General features: G+C 42.8%; 1 protein-coding gene across 1 annotated transcript in view; it reads right to left on the bottom strand.

Moving 5' to 3' along the window:
* Window positions 1-730: 730 nt before the first annotated feature.
* Window positions 731-21,746, bottom strand: part of LOC115154380 (calmodulin regulator protein PCP4) — a 33,631-nt gene continuing 12,615 nt past the window's right edge. Inside the window, exons 2-3 of the mRNA XM_029700550.1 lie at window positions 6,460-6,508; window positions 731-982 (exon numbers count right to left, since the gene is read on the bottom strand). Of these exons, the coding sequence (XP_029556410.1) occupies window positions 843-982; window positions 6,460-6,508 (189 nt within the window). The 3' untranslated portion in view covers window positions 731-842. The remainder of the gene's footprint in view (window positions 983-6,459; window positions 6,509-21,746) is intronic.

A 21,746-nucleotide genomic window follows, 5' to 3' on the forward strand; every position in this document is an offset into this window, starting at 1 on the left:
ACAGAAAGATAAAAGAACATTTTCTATTGACGTTGATGTTAAAGGGAAGCAAGGAAGAAAGAAAAGATCCACAATTTTCACATGAATAATGGAATAAGCCCTAGATTTAGTTGCCAAATTGCAGAGAGATATCGGAGAATGGAAAGCAAATTAGACCCATTGATTCAATTCTAAATGCTTCAGTCATAAGGTATGAAAGACAATGGGCGCTGCGCTAGCTGGGAGGGATCAAACAAAACAAGCTGTATTGTCTGGAAACACTCCACAGACCTCCTAGGAAAATAAAATCTTTTGATTTATGATGCCATAGCTGAAAAGAATGCCAATGCAATCATGACTGGAATCTGACAATCAATCATCACGAATACATGTTCCTCCTGAGGGTGATAAAACCCTAGTTCCAGTTCCTTAATTGCTTTATGAGCGAACCTACTTATTAAGCAGCTTTTTACTGTTCAAATGTGTATATTATAGCATACATGACATGAGACATGAGAGTACTACTAAGGGTTTGGACTGCTATAGCAACTGGACAATATAGAGAGTATAACAGTATCAATAAAACACAACAAAAGCAAAATCATAGGAAAGATCAAGATATATCCAGAACTTAATCACAATTTATGGACACAGCAATTAATAATAAGTTACACATAATAATTTCACAAAGATATCAGTGATCCCTTGATTCTTTAACCCCAAACCCTCCCTCCAGGCCCCCCCCCCCCCCGCCGCTGTTGAGTCCATAACAGTGTGGTTTGATTGACATGCAAGACCAAGCCCCCAATTGGTGCAGTCCCAGCTTATAGGAGACAGAGCTGCCTGGCCCTGTCCTGCCCACTCTAGGACTTCACTTCCTGCTTCTTCTTGCTCTGGAACTTCCTGAACTGTGATTGGATCGCCACAGCAGCCTTCTCCGTCTCAGGGGCCTTCATGTCGATATCCGCAAAGTCCTCCTCAGGAGCATCCTTCTTGGAGTCATCTGTAGGAAGGGAGGAGAGATGGTGAGACTACAACAGAAAATCAATTCAAATAAAATTGTATTGTCACGTGTGCCGAATACAACAGGTGTAAACCTTACCATGAAATGCTTACTTACAAGCCCTTAACCAACAATGCAGTTCACGAAATAGAGTTAAGAAAATATTAACTAGATAAACTAAAGTAAAAAAAAAAGTAACACAAGAAAATTACATAACAATAATGAGGCTGTATATAGGGGGTACCGGTACTGAGTCAATGTGCGGGGGTACAAGTTAGTCGAGGTAATTTGTAAAGTGACTATGTATAGATAATGAACAGAGAGTAGCAGCAGTGTAAAAACAAGGAGGGGGGGTCAATGTAAATAGTCTGGGTTGCCATTTGATTAATTGTTCAGCAGTCTTTTGGCTTGGTGGTAGAAGCTGTTAAGGAGCTTTTTGGTCCGAGACTTAGCGCTCTGGTACCGCTTGCCGTGCGGTAGCAGAGAGAACAGTCAATGACTTGGGTGACTGGAGTCTTTGACAATTTTTTGGGCCTTCCTCTGACACCACCTAGTATATAGGTCCTGGATGTCAGGAAGCTTGGCTCTAGTGATGTACTGGGCCGTACGCACTACCCTCTGTAGCGCCTTACAGTCAGATGCCGAGCAGTTAACATACCAGGCAGTGATGGAACCGGCCAGGATGCTTCGATGGTGCAGCTGTAGAACTTTGAGGATCTGGGGACCCATGCCCTCTTCACAACTGTCCTGCTGTATTTTGAACCATGACAGTTTGTTGGTGATGGGACACCAAGAATCTTGAAACTCTCGACCCGCTCCACTTCAGCGCTGTCGATGTTAATGGGGGCCTGTTTGGCCCTCCTTTTCCAATAGTCCACGATCAGCTCCTTTGTCTTGCTCAAATTAAGGGAGAAGTTGTTGTCCTGGCACCATCCTGCCAGGTCTCTGACCTCCTCCCTATAGGCTGTCTCATCGTTGTCGATGATCAGGCCTACCTACCACTGTTGTGTCGTCAGCAAACTTAATGATGGTGTTGGAGTCGTGCTTGGCCACGCAGTCGTGGGTGAACAGGGAGAACAGGAGGGTATTTTTATTTCACCTTTATCTAACCAGGTAGGCCAGTTGAGAACAAGTTCTCATTTACAACTGTGACCTGGCCAAGATAAAGCAAAGCAGTGCGACACGGACAACAACACAGAGTTACACATGGAATAAACAAACGTACAGTCAATACACAATAGAAAAGTCTATATACAGTGTGTGCAAATGAAGTGAGATTAGGGATGTAAGGCAATAAATAGGCCATAGTGGCGAAATAATTACAATTTAGCAATTAAACACTGGAGTGATAGATGTGCAGAAGATGAATGTGCAAGTACAGATACTGGGGTGCAAAGGGGCAAAAAACAAATAACAATGTGGGGATGAGGTAGTTGGGTGGGCTATGTACAGGTGCAATGATCTGTAAGCTGCTCTGACAACTGATGCTTAAAGTTAGTGAGGGAAATGAGAACTTGTTCTCAACTAGCCTACCTGGTTAAATAAAGGTGAAATAAAATAAATTAAAAAAACATAGAACGAGCGTCAGAGCCAGTGTAGTAGGATTCAATCTTAGTCCAGTATTGACGATTTGCCTGTTTGATGGTTTTTCTGAAGGCATAGTGGGATTTCTTATAAGCTCCTTGAAAGTGGCAGCTCCAGCCTTGAGCTCGGTGTGGATGTTGTCTGTAATCCATGGCTTCTGGTTGGGAAATGTACGTACGGTCACTGTGGGGATGACGTCGTACTCCTCAATGCCATTGGATGAATCCCGGAACATATTCCAGTCTGTGCTAGCAAAACAGTCCTGTAGGGTAGCATCCGCGTCATCTAACCACTTCCGTAATGAGCGAGTCACCGGTACTTCCTTCTTTTGTTTTTGCTTGTAAGCAGTAATCAGGAGAATAGAATTATGTTCAGAATTTTCTCATTTAGGGCGAGGGAGAGCTTTGTATGCTTCTCTGTGTGTGGAGTAAAGGTGGTCTAGAGGTTTTTTTTACTCTGACATGCTGGTAGAAATGAGGTAAAACGGATTTAAGTTTTCCTGCATTAAAGTCCCCAGCCACTAGGAGCGCCGCTTCTGGTCTTAGTGCCAGCATTGATTTGTGGTGGTAAATAGACTGGTATGAATAATATACAGTAGATGAGAACTCTCTTGGTAGATAGTGTGGTCTACAGCTTATCATGAGGTATTCTACCTCAGGCGAGCAATACCTCAAGACTTCTTTAATATTAGACATTGCGCACCAGCAGTTATTGACAAATAGACACACCCCCGTCCCTCGTCTTACCAGATGTAGCTGATCTTTCCTGCCAATGCACGGAGAAGCCAGCCAGCTCTATATTGTCCATGTCGTCGTTCAGCCACGTCTCGTTGAAACATAAGATATTACAGTTTTTAATGTCCCGTTGGTAGGATAGTCTTAATCGTAGATAGTCCAGTTTTTTCCCCAATGATTGCACGTTGGCCAATAATATGGAGGGTAGTGGTGGTTTACCTAATCCTCAGTAAATTCTTACAAGGCACCCTGACCTCCTCCCCCTTTTCCTTCGTCTTTTCTTCACGCTGATGGTGGGGATTTGGGCCTTGTCTCATCAAGGCAGTATATCCTTCTCGTTTTACTCATTAAAGAAAAAAACTTTGTCCAATTCGAGTTGAGTAATCGCTGTTCTAATGTCCAGAAGTGCTTTTCGGTCAAAAGAGACGGTAGTAGCAACAATATGTACAAAATGAGTTTTCAAACAATGCGAAAAACAAACACAATAGGACAGTTGGTAAGGAGCCCGTAAAATGGCAGCCTTCCCCTCCGGCACCATTATAGCATAGAGCAACTGGGGAGTCAAACTGAATGGGTGTGTCTACCACAATTGGAGTCACTCCATTTCATCCTTGCATCATTTTTTTTTTACAGTTTTCAATTCATGAATTGACTGAAATGCTCTACTTAAATATTTATCTTTGTTTCATGTAGTTATACAATCATGTAAGTAAGAAATTCACTGGAAAGAAACCAGAAAATGCTTGATTGATTTGTTGAATAGTGATGACTGGTTCGAGCTATCTGTCATGTCGTAACACAACGGTGGCGAAGGATATCATTGCTACTTAACACCGATCCAAGTTCAGTTTTGAGATTCATTGGCTTAGGGTTAGCTGGAAGCTTCTGACTGGTCTTGGAAATGTGACCTCTCCCCGCTTGGCTCGATGGGATATGTAGTGATATACCCAACACAGCCAGATATGTACAGTCTTGTACCCTTAACCTTTTTTAAATTGACTATCATATTTGTTTATTAAATCTGACTTTATTAGTAAAATGACTAATTCAAGAATGTCACAAGTTAATTGATACGAGAAAACAGCAACTCTACAGAGCGCCAATGGCTACAATGAATGGCAGCGTTCCTCCTCGTCACCAGCGGAGCGCATCGGCCATATCCCAGTGAGTGCGCATTCTTGGATCAGTACCACTGGAAAGTTTTTTGGGGTGACAATAATTTCCTCATCCAGGCTAGATGGGCTCCCGAGTGGCGCAGTGGTCTAAGGCACTGCATCTCAGTGCAAGAGTCATCAAAACTGCCTAGTTTTAAAAAAAATGATGGAAGTCATATTGTACAATTTGTGTCTCCCCTTTTCGTAATTCATTTTTACTGATTTGTTTCCCACTGGGCATAGACGTCAATTCAAAGACTATTCCATGTTGGTTCAACGTAATTTCATTGAAATGACGTTGATTCATCCAGTGTGTGCCCAGTGGGTTGTCAGTGTCAGCAGAGTAGGCTTCTAATTTGTATCATATTAAAAAATATGTTGCTTATATCTCCAGTCATATAGCCTAAAATGGATGTCGGCATTTGAAGTCATCCCTGTTGTGACTTGATAGCGTGTATTATACATCTATTTCACGCTGCACTGTATGCACCATTCCACAAGTAAATGAGTCAATTTATGATGAAGTTAAGTAGTGGTTGACATTGTATATGCTGTTCCACAGACTTTTAAACCTAATATTGCTGTGATAATTGATGGCTGGAGTCATTATTTGTATTTTTTTTTCTTGTTTGTTTTCGTTGTTTTGTTTGAGATGTGTAGAAATGCAGTAAATGAGCTTCAATCCTTGGAATTCACACTCCACTTTGCCATACCCTAGGTTTAGCTGAACTGATGCCACTGGTTGGAGCTGGTGACTGAGATTTATGCTGCTCAGGGACACTGGGACAATGATTGATGAAGGTCTAGTCTCAGAACACCTAGGTGAGAGCATTCGGTATAGAGGGGTATAGCTGCAATCCAGACTACATGAAATCCTCACTACCACGTATATAATCCACCAAATTTGATCTAACTTGCAATGGACTACAATAAAACATAGTCAATGTAATTCCCTATGGTAAATTTATTGTACATGTGTTCTATCTACTTCAATTTAGGCATTGAAATATGACCATAGTGGGACAATTCTAGTTGCTTAGGTTACTAAAACATTTAAACGGTTAAAACAAAGAAAGCAGAACTTGACAAATGCCAAATAAATGTACTTCACACCTCAATCAAAGTCACACATTCAATTGACTACAACTATGGTAACTGGATAGATTATTCAATCATTAAAGACACGTAGGGCACAGCTGATGGATAGTATGTATGGGACTTCACATACAGTTTATACATTTATTTTGAATTTTTCAACCCTATGCTCCTATCAGAAAGTTATATAATATATATATATTATATATAACTAAATTAATCACATTTATCTAATCTCCATTACTGTAAAGTTAAACTTCAGCGGTAATGAGAAAAATGTAAATTATTTGGTCCAAAATCTATTTGAAGTGTGACTTTTAATTCAATTTCTCATCTACTCACATTCGCTTTACCCGGATAGCTGAATTCTACATTTAATGTCATTTCTGGATATCAGAGTATCCTGCCAAGCATCCTGCAAGTCTAATTTTGCTGTCTCTAACTCCAGGGATTTGAATTACATTATCATGACAACAATACCATGCCCTAGTTTTGAAAGTAGTTATTTCTGTGAATCCCAGGCTTGAATGTGCCCAAGGTAGATCAAAATACTTTATTTATTATTTAATCATGGCGTCTTTTCTTTCATTAAAAAACACAAAAGAGAGATAGTCAAGACATTATCTGTCAAGTTCTGAGACATCTCTGCTTCTCAGTTTTTGCTGTTTTTGGACATTAGGTTCTCCATGAGTAGAAGTGGAGACTGTGGACTCTCACTCAATGTGTTCTATAACTCTCACTCTATGTGTTCATATGTACCAACATGGATGGCGTTTTCAGTCATGAATTTCACAAGACAATTTTTGAAAGCAGGATAGTAGTTATACAGTACAGTAGGTCTACGTGATGTATGGTTGTACAGTATGTTGTGTATTTTGTAATATTTGTCCTATATAAATCCTTTACCCACCTTGTCCAGAAGGTTTGCTGTTTCCACTCATGGCTCCAGATCCTTGTCTCTGCAAAGAAAGATAAAGAAAGTTATCAATATTCCTCCTTCAACACTTTACATAAAGGGCAAAACTTTTAAGTAGACCAGTAGCCAGAAGGTAGCTGGTTCAAAAGTGGGAATTGAACACATACATGCATACATGTGTGAGCTTCAACTACCGTACATGAGAAAGAGTGTGTTCTACAGTAGCAGCTGAGCAGCAGATCCTACTGCTCTGCGGAGGAACACCCTCCCCATCCTGCCCATCACTACCTGAATTATTAATCCATGGCTTTCAATGAATTTCAAACACAGCAGCTCAGCTTTGAAGTTAGGCAGGCTGCTGAGGAGAGAAAACACAACAAATAATTTCTTCAGTTCTCGTATAGAAGCCAGAGGAAGGAACACTCATTTCGAGGCTTTGCCATCTGTCTCACTGTTAGTGTGGGGAAAAAAATCACAAAGATTCACTGGGGTGTTGAGATAGCTTCCTTGTTGGGTCTCATCTATCTGTGTTATATTCTGTCACATGGTCTGAGATTGATACTGTGGCTCACCATAGGCTACTACCACCCTATGGTGATGCTACTAATACCCCCCTACTCTCTCAATCTCTTGTCCTTTCCCCCTCACTCAATTTCTACCTCTGTTTTCCTCTCCCCCTCTTTCTCTCTCCACTTTTCTATCTTCCAGTCTCTTCCTGTCTGTAACATGAGCTGCTCGGTTTTGAAAGATATCGTGAATAACTGCAAAAATGTTGCTAAGGCTCTCCACTTTCTGGACTACCAAGTTTTGAAATCTGTGGAATGCATAGTGGAAGCAGAGTATGATAGCTAAGGAGAAAATTCAGACAATTGATTGCAAATGCTAAGGGAGTCAAAAAGAGAACACAGGCTGTTGTATAAAACACCTGTCCCGGATTACATCTTCAAATGATGGACAACCATGGCATCCATGATAGAGAGGGAGAAGGGTTCATCCATGTATATGGGTAAGAGAGTCTAGCTAAGAGAGTCTAAGTACATTTTCAGATGTTATATGTTTCCAATTTAGTCAGAAAGTTGATATCATTGCAAGTTAAAGCGTACTGTTAGCTAGCTAACGTTACGTCTATGATATGTAGTAATATTATTCATATCTCCAAGCCATTTGCATTACTATGTATAGCCTAATGTATAGCCTAGCTAACATTGAACCTAGTTGGTTAGATTTAACTACATGTAAATTCATGCAGGGTAGTAACGTTATGAGTTGGGATTATAGTTCATTGTTTAGCTAGCTACATGTCTAAACAAAAGACTCCACTATGCAAGTAACCATTTCACTGTCCCATTTACACCTTCTGTATCCTGTGCATGTGACAAATAAACGTTGATTTTATTTAATATAGTGTGTGTTTACCAGAGACGGTAATGTGAAGAACACCAAAGTCAAATTAGGATATAACGTTAGGCCAACGAGACACTGTCCAAGTTCTCCAGTAGAATGCCCTGCTTTTATTTAGTCACACGCACAACAAATTAGCTCGCCAATCACTTGTAAATAAAGGTTCTAAATAACGTTCTAATAAATAAGGTTCTTGTTGTGAGTTTATTTTCCTGTAATAATGAATACAAATTAGCTGAAGTTAATATGTTGTCAGCTATATGATATGGTAATTATTTGAACTGGCTAGCCAACTAACTTAACATTAACTAGCTAGCTAACAAGCCAGAATTGACCCAAAACATTGTTTAGAAAGTTGCTTTTAGTTGCCTGGTTTGTTAGATTGAAAAATGTATAAATTCGTTTTTAAACGGATGGGTTTATTGGTGTTAAAATAGACCAGTTATTGTCACAGCTGTCTTCAGAAATGGACCAAAATGCAGTTAGTATTCATCCTTCAATTTAATTAGAACGAACACTATACCAGAACAAAAACAAGGAAACTGACAGCCAACAGTCCTGTCAGGTGCAACCACACTAAACAAGAAACAATTACCCACAACCCCAAAGAAAAACACACACTCCTATATAGGACTCCCAATCAAAGGCAACTCAACACGCCTGCCTTCAATTGGGAGTCCTAATCACCAACACAACCATTCACACAAACAAAAATCCTGCCACATCCTGACCAAAACAAATTCAATTGCTCCCTCTGCTGGTCAGGATGTGACAGTACCCCCCCCCCCCCCCCCAAGGTGCAGACCCCGTAATGCACCTTACAAAAAGAAAACACAACAAAAAAATCCCCAATTCCCCAACAAAACCAATAAACAATAACCCCTAAACAATAAGGGAGGGAAGGGAGGGTGGCTGCCGTCAACGACGGCACTGTGCTACACCCTCCCCCCCAACCCACCTATCCTGGAGGTGGCTCAGGTGCGGGACGTGGACCTCTCTCCACCTTCGGCGTCGCCCACTTCGGTGGTGCCGATAGCTGCGCCGGGCAGACGGGCCACTCGGGCTGACCCTGGCAGACGGACCACTCGGGCTGGGCCGGAGGACAGGCGGGCCACTCGGGCTGGGCCGGAGGGCAGGCGGGCCACTCGGGCTGGGCCGGAGGGCAGGCGGGCCACTCGGGCTGGGCCGGAGGGCAGGCGGGCCACTCGGGCTGGGCCGGAGGGCAGTCGGGCCACTCTGGCAGACCCAGGCAGTCGGGCCACTCTGGCAGACCCGGGCCACTCTGGCAGACCCGGGCAGTCGGGCCACCCTGGCAGACCCGGGCAGTCGGGCCACTCTGGCAGACCCGGGCAGTCGGGCCACTCTGGCAGACCCGGGCAGTCGGGCCGCTCTGGCTGATCCGGGCAGTCGGGCCGCTCTGGCATCTCCGGGCAGTCGGGCCGCTCTGGCATCTCCGGGCAGACGGGCCGCTCTGGCATCTCCAAGCAGACGGGCCGCTCTGGCGGCTCCTGACTGGCGGGCAGCTCTGGCGGCTCCTGACTGGCGGGCGGCTCCTGACTGGAGGGCGGCTCTGGCGACTCCTGACTGGCGGGCGGCTCTGGCGACTCCTGACTGGCGGGCGGCTCTGGCGACTCCTGACTGGCGGGCGGCTCTGGCGACTCCTGACTGGCGGGCGGCTCTGGCGACTCCTGACTGGCGGGAAAAAATTATTGGGGCTGCCTCTCGAGTTTACTAAACTCTTCCATAGCCCTGGAAACGCTCCTCCTTATCTCTGCCCACGTCCATCCTTCCTCCTCGAACCTCTGCTGCTTGGTCCAAGTTTGGTGGGTAATTCTGTCACAGCTGTCTTCAGAAATGGACCAAAATGCAGCAGAGTTAGTATTCATCCTTCAATTTAATTAGAACGACCACTATACCAGAACAAAAACAAGGAAACTGACAGCCAACAGTCCTGTCAGGTGCAACCACACTAAACAAGAAACAATTACCCACAACCCCAAAGAAAAACACACACTCCTATATAGGACTCCCAATCAAAGGCAACTCAACACACCTGCCTTCAATTGGGAGTCCCAATCACCAACACAACCATTCACACACACAAAAACCCTGCCACATCCTGACCAAAACGAATCCAATTGCTCCCTCTGCTGGTCAGGATGTGACAGTTATGCTACTTTGGAACAACAAGCTGCTAATTTTTTTGTTTATACTTTTTCATAACGACAATGACAAGTTTGCTGTCGGACGACAATAGAATGTTCATGATGTCACTGCAACAACTGTATACAGACATGTCGATAGACGTAGTATAAACCAGCCTTTAGTCTTGAAATCTTTGGTTGTTTAGTACATTACCGTACTCACTGTTTAGCACATGACCTCACGTGAATAATTACAGAGATGGGTGGGGCTAAGGCTAAAGAGGATATGAACCATGCTGAATGGGTGTAGCCAAAGAAGAGCTCTCCAGTAGGTATACCAAATTATTCAAGGGCCATTTTCTCAAAAGTGGGGTAGCAAGTTTATCAAAATTCAAAGCAGAATTACTTTCCCATTGTCTCCTCAACTGTAGTGTATGATACAGATGAAGGTGGAAGTTTACATACACTTAGGTTGGAGTCATTAAAACTAGTTTTTCAACCACTCCACAAATTTCTTGTTAACAAACTATAGTTTTGGCAAGTCGGTTAGGACTTGTGCATGACACAAGTAATTTTTCCAACAATTGTTAACAGACAGATTTCACTTAATCACAATTCCAGTGGGTCAGAAGTTTACATACACCAAGTTGAATGTGCCTTTAAACAGCTTGGAAAATTCCAGAAAAGTATGTCATGGCTTTAGAAGCTTCTGATAGGCTAATTGACATCATTTGAGTCAATTGGAGGTGCACCTGTGGATGTATTTCAAGGCCTACCTTCAAACTCAGTGCCCCTTTGCTTGACATCATGGGAAAATCAAAAGAAATCAGCCAATACCCATAAAAACAAAATTGTAGACCTCCACAAGTCTGGTTCATCCTTGGGAGCAATTTCCAAACGCCTGAAGGTACCACGTTCATCTGTACAAACAATAGTATGCAAGTATAAACACCATGGGACCACGCAGCTGTCATACCGCTCAAGAAGGAGACGCGTTCTGTCTCCTAGAGATGAACGTACTTTGGTGCGAAAAGTGCAAATCAATCCCAGAACAACATCAAAGGACATTGTGAAGATGCTGGACGAAACGGGTACAAAAGTATCTATATCCACAGTAAAACGAGTCCTATATCGACATAACCTGAAAGGCTGCTCAGCAAGGAAGAAGCCACTGCTCCAAAACCGCCATAAAAATAGCCAGACTACGGTTTGCAACTGCACATGGGGACAAAGATGGTACTTTTAGGAGAAATGCCCTCTGGTCTGATGAAACAAAAATGGAACTGTTTGGCCATAATGATCATCGTTATGTTTGGAGGAAAAAGGGGGAGGCTTGCAAGCCGAAGAACACCATCCCAACCGTGAAGCACGGGGGTGGCAGCATCATGTTGTGGGGGTGCTTTGCTGCAGGAGGGACTGGTGCACTTCACAAAATAGATGGCATCATGAGGAGGGGAAAATATGTGGATGTATTGTAGCAACATCTCAAGACATCAGTCAAGAAGTTAAAGCTTGGTCGCAAATGGGTCTTCCAAATGGACAATGACCCCAAGCTTACTTCCAAAGTTGTGACAAAAAGGAAATCAAAGTCAAGTTATTGGAGTGGCCATCACAAAGCCCTGATCTCAATCCTATAGAAAATGTGTGGGTAGAACTGAAAAGGGGTGTGCGAGCAAGGAGGCCTTCAAACCTGACTCAGTTACACCAGCGCTGTCAGGAGGAACGGGCCAAAATTCACCCAACTTATTGTGGGAAGCTTGTGGAAGGCTACCCAAAACCTTTGACCCAAGTTAAACAATTTAAAGGTAATGCTACCAAATACTAATTGTGTGTATGTAAACTTCTGACCCACTGGGAATGTGACGAAAGAAATAAAAGCTGAAATAAATCATTCTCTCTACAAATATTCTGACATTTCACATTCTTAAAATAAGGTGGTGATCCTAACTGACCTAAGACAGGGAATTTTTACTAGGATTAAATGTCAGGAATTGTGAAAAACTGAGTTTAAATGTATTTGGCTAAGGTGTATGTAAACTTCCGACTTCAACTGTATATAATTTTCTAGCTCCGAGTCTCTACTTTTATCCAATGTAAAAAACACAATTCAAATTTTGCTACATAAGATCGAGCCGGTCAGTCACATTTCACAACTGGAGAGGAGAGGATACTTTTATTGCTTTTTCCACTGGTGCTGTTGTGATTTACAGTAGAGCTGCTCAACACATATAGAGTGGTTAGAGGTTAATAAAGAAACAGTCATCGCTATCTAATCTGCTCTAACCCTGTTGTTGCTCATTGTCATTGGTGACCCTGTAATAGTTTGTTTGTTTTCTCTTTAATCACACGCAACCAGCGGCCAACAGATGTTATAGGCAGCAGCTGTGCTGAAATCCATCACCATAAAGGATGGTTTCTCTTACTCTACATCAGTTTGAGGTGAATCTCTGATTCAGGATTGCATCAGCTTTTTGAGCATGCCCCAATCTCTACACCCTCCCTCCCTTCCTCCTCCCCCTCTCTGTGATCCCTCTATCTGCCTGGATACGGTTAGAACTTACATAACCAGGCTGGTCATAATGTTCAAGAGGATTACTCTGAACAGACTGGCACATTTTCCCCACATTATTCCTCTTTCTTCTATATTTATTTCTCTCCAGTGAGGCTCTTATCTCTCCCTCTTTCAGCTCTATTTTTGTTAAACAGCGCCTAATAAATGTGTAATTTTTTTTTAAATGTGTATTTAGACGCCATGACTGAATTTCAAATGAAACATTTGTCACAGCTCCTTGATTTTCACATTCTCTTCTCTCACTTCGGCTTAGCTCCTTGATGATTATTGTTCCCTTGCTCATGCCAACTTTTGTCAAAGTCCTGCCAGCAACATCATCAACAAACCATTCAAATCCTCATTATGTATTCTATATAGTACATAATTATGGATCACATACTCATTGTGTTGTGGCGGCTTTCCACACATTACCATTTCACTATACCAAACACAGGCGCAACGAAGTGTGGGCCGCTGTCAGATGAAGTGATGAGTCTGTATCACTCTGTTGTCCAGAATAAATAGAGTTACATGTGGGGCGCAGTCCCTATCTGAGCCACTCTACTACTGTAGGGGTAAATACTGGATTCTGTACCAGGAACCACTACAATCCCTTTAAGTGGGCACACAACAAAATACATCCTCATACACCCTCTGACTTCTTTTCCCTCTGTTTTTTTCCTCGCAGGTCTTGTCCTGGAGGCAGAACTGAGTGTTTTCCCCTTTAATCTCACAAAATGTTAGGCATGATGCAAGATAGGATTCCAAACAGATGTAAATAACAAGTATTGCATATCCAGCAAGCTAGCTAGCTGGCTAAGTTAACTAGCAAATAGTAAGGATAAACAATAATACAACAATTTACTGTTGTAAATCTCTGAAACTGAAGCTGGTTTTACTATAAAAAATATTTGCCTAAGCATGCCTGATAGACATGGCTGCAGGTCAATATTGTCTGCCTACCTACCTACCATTTGTACAGTCTGGTCACTGTGCAAAGTTTGAATGTTATGCCATATTTCATTCTGTAAGGCTAGATATTGTGAATGTAATGCCTGTGCACATGCATGCATGTTCAACTAGTCTACGCTAATGTTGATGTTATGCTGGCACAGTTCAACTGTTTTTCAAACTGTACAATAGAGTATCATTGTTTATTGTCTTACAGAAAATACAAAGTGCCTGGACTTTTTCCTGGAGTGGATTCTAGATACAAAAACAGAATTCATTTGGTTGCGTGTGTCATTGTAGCAGAACTGTATCCTTCTCGAAGGATTATACATTATGCTCGATTTCAAGCAGATGACTCATGAGGAGCTGAATGGCAGTTTGATCATGACAACACTCCCCCCACAGATTTACAAATATTCCTTGAATTTACTGTACGTTTCTTTGGAATGGCCATTTCATAATGACCACCTCTCCCATCATCTGCTGATCACCAGTTATTTTAGCAGCAGATTGTTACACCAGATAATGTCATTTAACCATATTTGACGTATCCATTACTGTCAGTTACAGGATAGGTACTGTTTTGTGTAACACAGAGAATTTGACCAACCTTCGTCCTCGATTCAGGGAAACAGGAGTCTCATAAAAACCTTTTTTGGTCCATAAAGTTATCCAACAATATGTGCACCGCCATCGTGTCTATTTCAAGTCTTCTCACTCACTGATCGAGACAGGTGGGTGTCCACCCCAAAGTGCTGCATGGCCTGATGCTACAGAGCCCTGTACAGCTTATATAAATATATTCAGTGTATCCATAAAGGCAGACAATTTTCAAAGATTGATAGAAAATATCCATATTTATTTTATTGTGGTTATAAATCAGGGCTCTCCAACCCTGTTCCTGGAGAGCTACTGTCCTGTAGGTTCACTCCAACCCTAATCTAGCACACCTGATTCTAATTATTAGCTGGATAATAAGCTGAACCAGGTTAGTTACAACTGCGATTGGAGCGAAAACCTACAGGAGGGTAGCTCTCCAGGAACCGGGTTAGAGACCCCTGTTCTACCACAGGAGGTTGGTGGCCCTTAATTGAGGAAGACGGGCTTGTGGTAATGGCTGGAGTGGAATTGTACCAAATACATCAAACACATGGTTTCCATGTGCTAACGTGCAAGCTAGCTAACGTTAGGTTACCTCTAATCTTCTGTTTTGTTGTGAAGGAAACAAATCGATGGTATCGCATCACTTCTCAGCTGTCGTCAAAATGGATTGCCCATCAGTTCAGCCTGAAAATCCCTCTGATAATCGTTGGTCACGGCATCATTCTTGATAGCCCAAGCCACCAGCAGAGTTGGGGTGAATCTCTGGTAGGTAGAACGGTGAAAGGTAACACATTTTCGCGCATGTTTGTAATTAGCCCAAGCCAGGCACAGAACACCACATGGACATGATGACAAGAATTACAGAAAAAAAAAAAACTTAAAAAAAAAAAATTGTCTAGAGAAGTTCAGAGATTACTATGTGTTGGTCGTTCTAAGTAAAGAACTCCATTATTCACACCCCCCTCTTCCTAGCGGGAGATATCAGCGTTCGCTATGAATGCCAGACTTTGCTGTTCACTATGAGCAGACGAATACACAGGGAGTTGAAACTTCCCGATTCTACCAGTGAAATGAAAATGTGCTAGTTGTAGCTTGTGGTTTGGATAATTCTGATGTTTATGATAAAAAATATAATGTTGTTAATATAGTATTGACTATATGCCGTGGCAGAGCCAGGGTGAAATTCTCCTTTAACATAACAACCTGGTCAGTTGGGCTCTTTTGTGGTTGTTTCTTTGTTGTACCTCTGTGGATTGACATCATTAGTCCACCAATAAAGAGGCATGAGAAAAGAGACGGGCAGCCTGAACTTGTAAGCAGGAAAAATGTTTTGTGACATCTTCCATCAAAGTGGAGAGAAAGCAGTAGATCCTGAATATTTGGTGCTTCAGGGTTTGGGGAGATACAAACTGCTTTTTATTTTTGTGTGAAACTCATGCAAAATAGCAGCTTTTGCATTTTCTAGCCAATAATCAAATACCCACACACATTAATTTGGGACTGGCAAGAGCCTCACCACAATACAAGAGGAGACATTGACATGATCCGTACAAACATTTGAGTGCTATTAGCATTTTGTCTCATGGGGGAGAGCTTAAATTAAAATGTATGTCACAATGTGCACTGGCAGTTTGGTACTGAGGAGAGACCAGCACCTGAAACCCTGTCCCTGGTAGACCCAGCATCCACACACACACACACACACACACACACACACACACACACACACCTCCTCCACTGCTCTCTTCTCCCTTTCCTATCTGCTCTCCTCTCCTCTTTTGTCCCTCTCCTCCACTCTCCCTCCTCTCACCTCCACTGTGTTTAACTGCATTAACCAACATACCTACAGTGGGGGAAAAAAGTATTTGATCCCCTGCTGATTTTGTACGTTTGCCCACTTACAAAGAAATGATCAGTCTATAATTTTAATAGTAGGTTTATTTGAACAGTGAGAGACAGAATAACAACAACAAAAAATAGAATAAAAAAAAACAAAACAGAATAACAAGAACAAAAAATATCCAGAAAAACGCATGTCAAAAATTTTATAAATTGATTTGCATTTTAATGAGGGAAATAAGTATTTAAACCCCTCTCAATCAGAAAGATTTCTGGCTCCCAGGTGTCTTTTATACAGGTAACGAGCTGCAATTAGGAGCACACTCTTAAAGGGAGTGCTCCTAACCGCAGCTTGTTACCTGTATAAAAGACACCTGTCCACAGAAGCAATCAATCAGATTCCAAACTCTCCACCATGGCCAAGACCAAAGAGCTCTCCAAGGATGTCAGGGACAAGATTGTAGACCTACACAAGGCTGGAATGGGCTACAAGACCATCGCCAAGCAGCTTGGTGAGAAGGTGACAACATTTGGTGCGATTATTCGCAAATGGAAGAAACACAAAAGAACTGTCAATATCCCTCGGCCTGGGGCTCCATGCAAGGTCTCACCTCGTGGAGTTGCAATGATCATGAGAACGGTGAGGAATCAGCCCAGAACTACACAGGAGGATCTTGTCAATAATCTCAAGGCAGCTGGGACCATAGTCACCAAGAAAACAATTGGTAACACACTACGCCGTGAAGGACTGAAATCCTGCAGCGCCCGCAAGGTCCCCCTGCTCAAGAATACATATACATGCCCGTTTGAAGTTTGCCAATGAACATCTGAATGACTCAGAGGACAACTGGTGAAAGTGTTGTGGTCAGATGAGACCAAAATGGAGCTCTTTGACATCAACTCAACTCGCCGTGTTTGGAGGAGGAGGAATGCTGCCTATGACCCCAAGAACACCATCTCCACCGTCAATCATGGAGGTGGAAAAATTATGCTTTGGGGGTGTTTTTCTGCTAAGGGGTCAGGACAACTTCACCGCATCAAAGGGACGATGGACGGGGCCATGTACCGTCAAATCTTGGGTGAGAACCTCCTTCCCTCAGCCAGGGCATTGAAAATGGGTCGTGGATGGGTATTCCAGCATGACAATGACCCAAAACACACGGCCAAGGCAACAAAGGATTGGCTCAAGAAGAAGCACATTAAGGTCCTGGAGTGGCCTAGCCAGTCTTCAGATCTTAATCCCATAGAAAATCTGTGGAGGGAGCTGAAGGTTCAAGTTGCCAAACGTCAGCCTCGAAACCTTAATGACTTGGAGAAGATCTGCAAAGAGGAGTGGGACAGAATCCCTCCTGAGATGTGTGCAAACCTGGTGGCCAACTACAAGAAACGTCTGACCTCTGTGATTGCCAACAAGGGTTTTGCCACCAAGTACTAAGTCATGTTTTGCAGAGGGGTCAAATACTTATTTCCCTCATTAAAATGCAAATCAATTTATAACATTTTTGACATGTTTTTCTGGATTTTTTTGTTGTTATTCTGTCTCTCACTGTTCAAATAAACCTACTATTAAAATTATAGACTGATAATTTCTTTGTAAGTGGGCAAACGTACAAAATCAGCAGGGGATCAAATACTTTTTTCCCCCACTGTATCATAAAGAATGACCTTGTCTACCCCTCATCTCATCTTCACTGATAGAGATGTTCATGACCTGAAAGCCTAGGACACAGAGAGTCATGACTGGAGTCATGACCCGCCATCAGAGTAATGAATGAAAGGTGATAAGGTGAAACACTTAGGAATACAGCACCAAGAGCCAGTCTAACAAAGCTTTTACACTACGACACCTTTTGCACATTAAAATGAGAGGACAAATAAAGATTAAAAGAAGGAGTAGAAAAAGATAAATAGTTAGAGCATCTTTTACTGGATCTACTCTACACTTTTCCCTGTCGCATAAGCTTGGTATATGAATACATTCATTTGGACAACTGACTAGGTATCCCCTTTCCTTTCCCTATGTGGTCCTAAATATATTAAATCTCAAAACTCAGCATCCCTGAAAGGTAGCGGAGCAGAGCAGGGGTGAGGGGCAGATTTACAAAATGCTTAGTGATGCTGAGGCATCAATGTGAACAGTCTTCGCCCGTTCTGGGTTACAGAGGAAGAGCTTGCGGCCAGCTCCTGAACTCAGTGGCCGGGCATTCTATGGTGAACACTTGTGGTTGTGGGTCACACTCCCTGACCATGTTGTGCTGATGGTCATTCAGGAGTGCCGTGCAGACACATTGAGACATCTGTCACAACATTATGTCAGACTCACACTGAACACACCAGCTCGCCATTTATAATTTTACACTGCATGCAGGCAAAGGCATAATATATATATATATATATATATAAACACAAGCCAAAAATAACAGATTCTCCTTCTGGGCCACCAAGCAGCACAGCTCAGCCATTTCCAGAAATGCCACTCATTAAGAGTAGGAGATAGGAGAAAGAGGAACAACAACAGCGGCCATGGTCCACTGAGTCCATAGCATAGAGTCTTTCACCGAGACTCAGGCTGTAACATGGCCAGTTAAACAGTGAGTGGGCACAGTAACTGCAGGAAGTGAAAAGATAATGAGTCCATGGCATTCATTCAGTTCAGTCAATTCCCAGCTGACAGGCATCATGGGCACAGCTTGGACTGAGGCGCTAAGGCGCTGCTTGTCACGTCACGCTCCCCCCAGAGAAGACAAGATGTTTGCCTGCTCCCAGTCCCATATGTTGGAGCTGGAGAGGGAGATTAACTCATGGGACGACGGTGATGATGGTGATAGTAGTAATGATGATGTTTTCAGCACATAAGGCTTGTTTTTCCTTACATGGTTGAGTCATAGGATATAGTAAGCACACAGCTCTCACAGCTGGTAGATAACACAGCATAAAGAGCTGTGGTTCTGGTGTGTCAGTAATCCCCCTGGGCATGCCCAGCCCAGTCTGGTCCTATATCCCATTGTAGAGCTTGGCACACACCATAGCGCAGTGCGTTTAACCTGGTGCCACCCAGAGGTCTGCACTCAGCACTCCACAGCCCTTCAGCCTCACTCTTCAGCCTGTATGCCTGCCTGGCATTGCCACCCAAAGTCACGTCCTCTACTCATTGCATTTTAGTTTTAGAGTTTATTTAAAAATTGCTTTGTTGATTTTTAAACCACTACATGGCCTGGTATCCGAATACATGTCTGATATGCTTTTAAGGTATGTGCCCGGTCGGCCCCTCAGATCTTCTGGCACTGATCTTTAAGTTGTTCTAAATGTCAGAACCAAAACTTTTGGTGAGGCTACCTTAAGATCCCGGACTGCATCTTTAGTTAATGTATTCATCTAATCTCTCATGATTAAACTGAGTCAGATCTCTGATATAGTCTAAACATAGAGTAAGTGATGATCTGATCTTTGATGATAAAGACATGTACTGTATGTCCAACCATTAATATCATTTATATAAAGCACGCTCTCACATCCCACAGTGATGTGATCAAAGGATGCCGTGGTAGTATTGGGGGGTTGAATTAGCCAAATAAATAAATGATATATCCTTGTGGCCGTTTCTAGGGGTATTTTGGGTGTTTCTGTGAGCTTGGTCTCTCCAGAGGGGCTCCACACTGCACTGAGTGTCTATTAACTATTCAACAAGGAGAGGAGGAGACGCTAGGCGAACTAGGCCACAGATGACAATGTCGGCAACTCAGCCCCAACCAACACATTACAACGCCTCAGCAACCCCAGCGTGGTGGGGAGTGCAGGGGAAGGGACTCAGGAGCTCAAAGGGATAGGAGAGAGGTGGGAGCAGAAGGGAAGCATGGTGCTGGTATGATGGAGCCGGCTGCTGAGACAGGGTCACTGGGTGACTCAGACACCGGACCATAACAGCTATAGTTTGGTTGTGTAGCCAAACACGTTCACTCAAGCTTAGTGGGTTTTCTGCTGTCTAGCCCCCATTGTGATTTGGTAATATACATGGACACTGAAATTGTATCCACCTAAGTGTTGTGTGCTCACCTAAGCTTATCTACAGTTGCATTCGGAAAGTATTCAGACCCCTTGATATTTTCCACATTTTGCTACGTTACAGCCTTATTCTAAAATGTATTAAATAATTTTTTCCCCCCTCAATCAATCTACACACAATACCCAATAATGACAAAGTAAAAACAGATTACATTTTTTTTGTACATTTATTACAAATAAAAAACTTAAATATCACATTTACATAAGTATTCAGATTATTTACTCAGTACTTTGTTGAAGCACCTTTAGCAGCGATTACAGCCTCGAGTCTTCTTGGGTATGATGCTATAAGCTTGGCACACCAGTATTTGGGGAGTTTCTCCCATTCTTCTCTGCAAATCCTCTCAAGCTCTGTCAGGTTGCATGGGGAGCATCGCTGCACAGCTATTTTCAGGTCTCTCCAGCGATGTTCTATCAGTCTGAGGTCCTGAGCGCTCTCAATGATCTCTCTGTACTTTGCGCCGTTCAGCTTTCCCTCGATCCTGACTAGTCTCACAGTCCCTGTCATTGAAAAACATCCCCACAGCCTGATGCTGCCACCACCATGCTTCACCGTAGGGATGGTGCCAGGTTTCCTCCAGATGTGACGCTTGGCATTCAGGCCAAAGAGTTCAATCTTGGTTTCATCAGACCAGAGAATCTTGTTTCTCATGGTCTGAGAGTCCTTTTTTGGCAAACTACAAGAGGGCTGTCATGTGCCTTTTACTGGCCACTCTACCATAAAGGCCTGATTGGTGGAGTGCTGCAGAGATGGTTGTCCTTCTGGAAAGTTCTCTCATCTCCACAGAGGAACTCTGGAGCTCTGTCAGAGTCACCATTGGGTTCTTGGTCACCTCCCTGACCAAGGCCCTTCTCCCCTGAATTCTCAGTTTGGCCAAGTCTTGGTGGTTCCAAACTTCTTCCATTTAAGAATGATGGAGGCCACTGTGTTCTTGAGGACCTTCAATGCTGCAGAACTCTTTTGGTACCCTTCCCCAAATCTGTGCCTTGACACAATCCTGTCTCAGAGCTCTAAAGACAATTCCTTCGACCTGATGGCTTGGTTTTTGCTCTGACATGTGCTGTCAACTGTGGGACCATATATAGACAGGTGTGTGCCTTTTCAAATCATGTCCAATCAATTTAATTTACCAGGTGGACTCCAATCAAGTTGTAGAAACATCTCAAGGATGATCAATGGAAAGAGGATGCACCTGTGCTCAATTTCAAAGGGTCTGAATAGTTATGTAAATAAGGTATTTATGTTTTTTATTTTTAATACATTTCCCAAAATTTCTAAAAACTAGATTTTGCTTTGTCATTATGGGGTATTGTGTGTAGATTGATGAGGGAAAAAAAGGATTTACTCCATTTTAGAATGAGGCTGTAACGTAACAAAATGTTGAAAAAGGGAAGGGGTCTGAATACTTTCCGAATGCACTGTATGTGTTTACCTACATTTTTTCTATTGGCCCCATTGTGATTTGAATTGTTGTTTGGTAAATGAAACAAGCTATAAACTGACTGATTAGGGGAAATGTAGATTATTCAAATGAACCATTTTAACCAGTGACCAATGGAACCCTCAAATTAACCTATGAAGAACTCCTCCCTCACTACATTACCAGGTGTCGAAAGCAATTATCATACAGCAACGTTCTAGACGAGACACAAGAAGAAAGTGTCCTTTGAATTAATGCTTTCAAGTAAGAGCTTTGAGCTGAGATGGACTTTACTGTCACTATCCCAAG

This window comes from Salmo trutta, chromosome 19 (genome assembly GCF_901001165.1).
Source record: "Salmo trutta chromosome 19, fSalTru1.1, whole genome shotgun sequence".
In the NCBI taxonomy this organism is placed as follows: Eukaryota; Metazoa; Chordata; class Actinopteri; order Salmoniformes; family Salmonidae; genus Salmo; species Salmo trutta.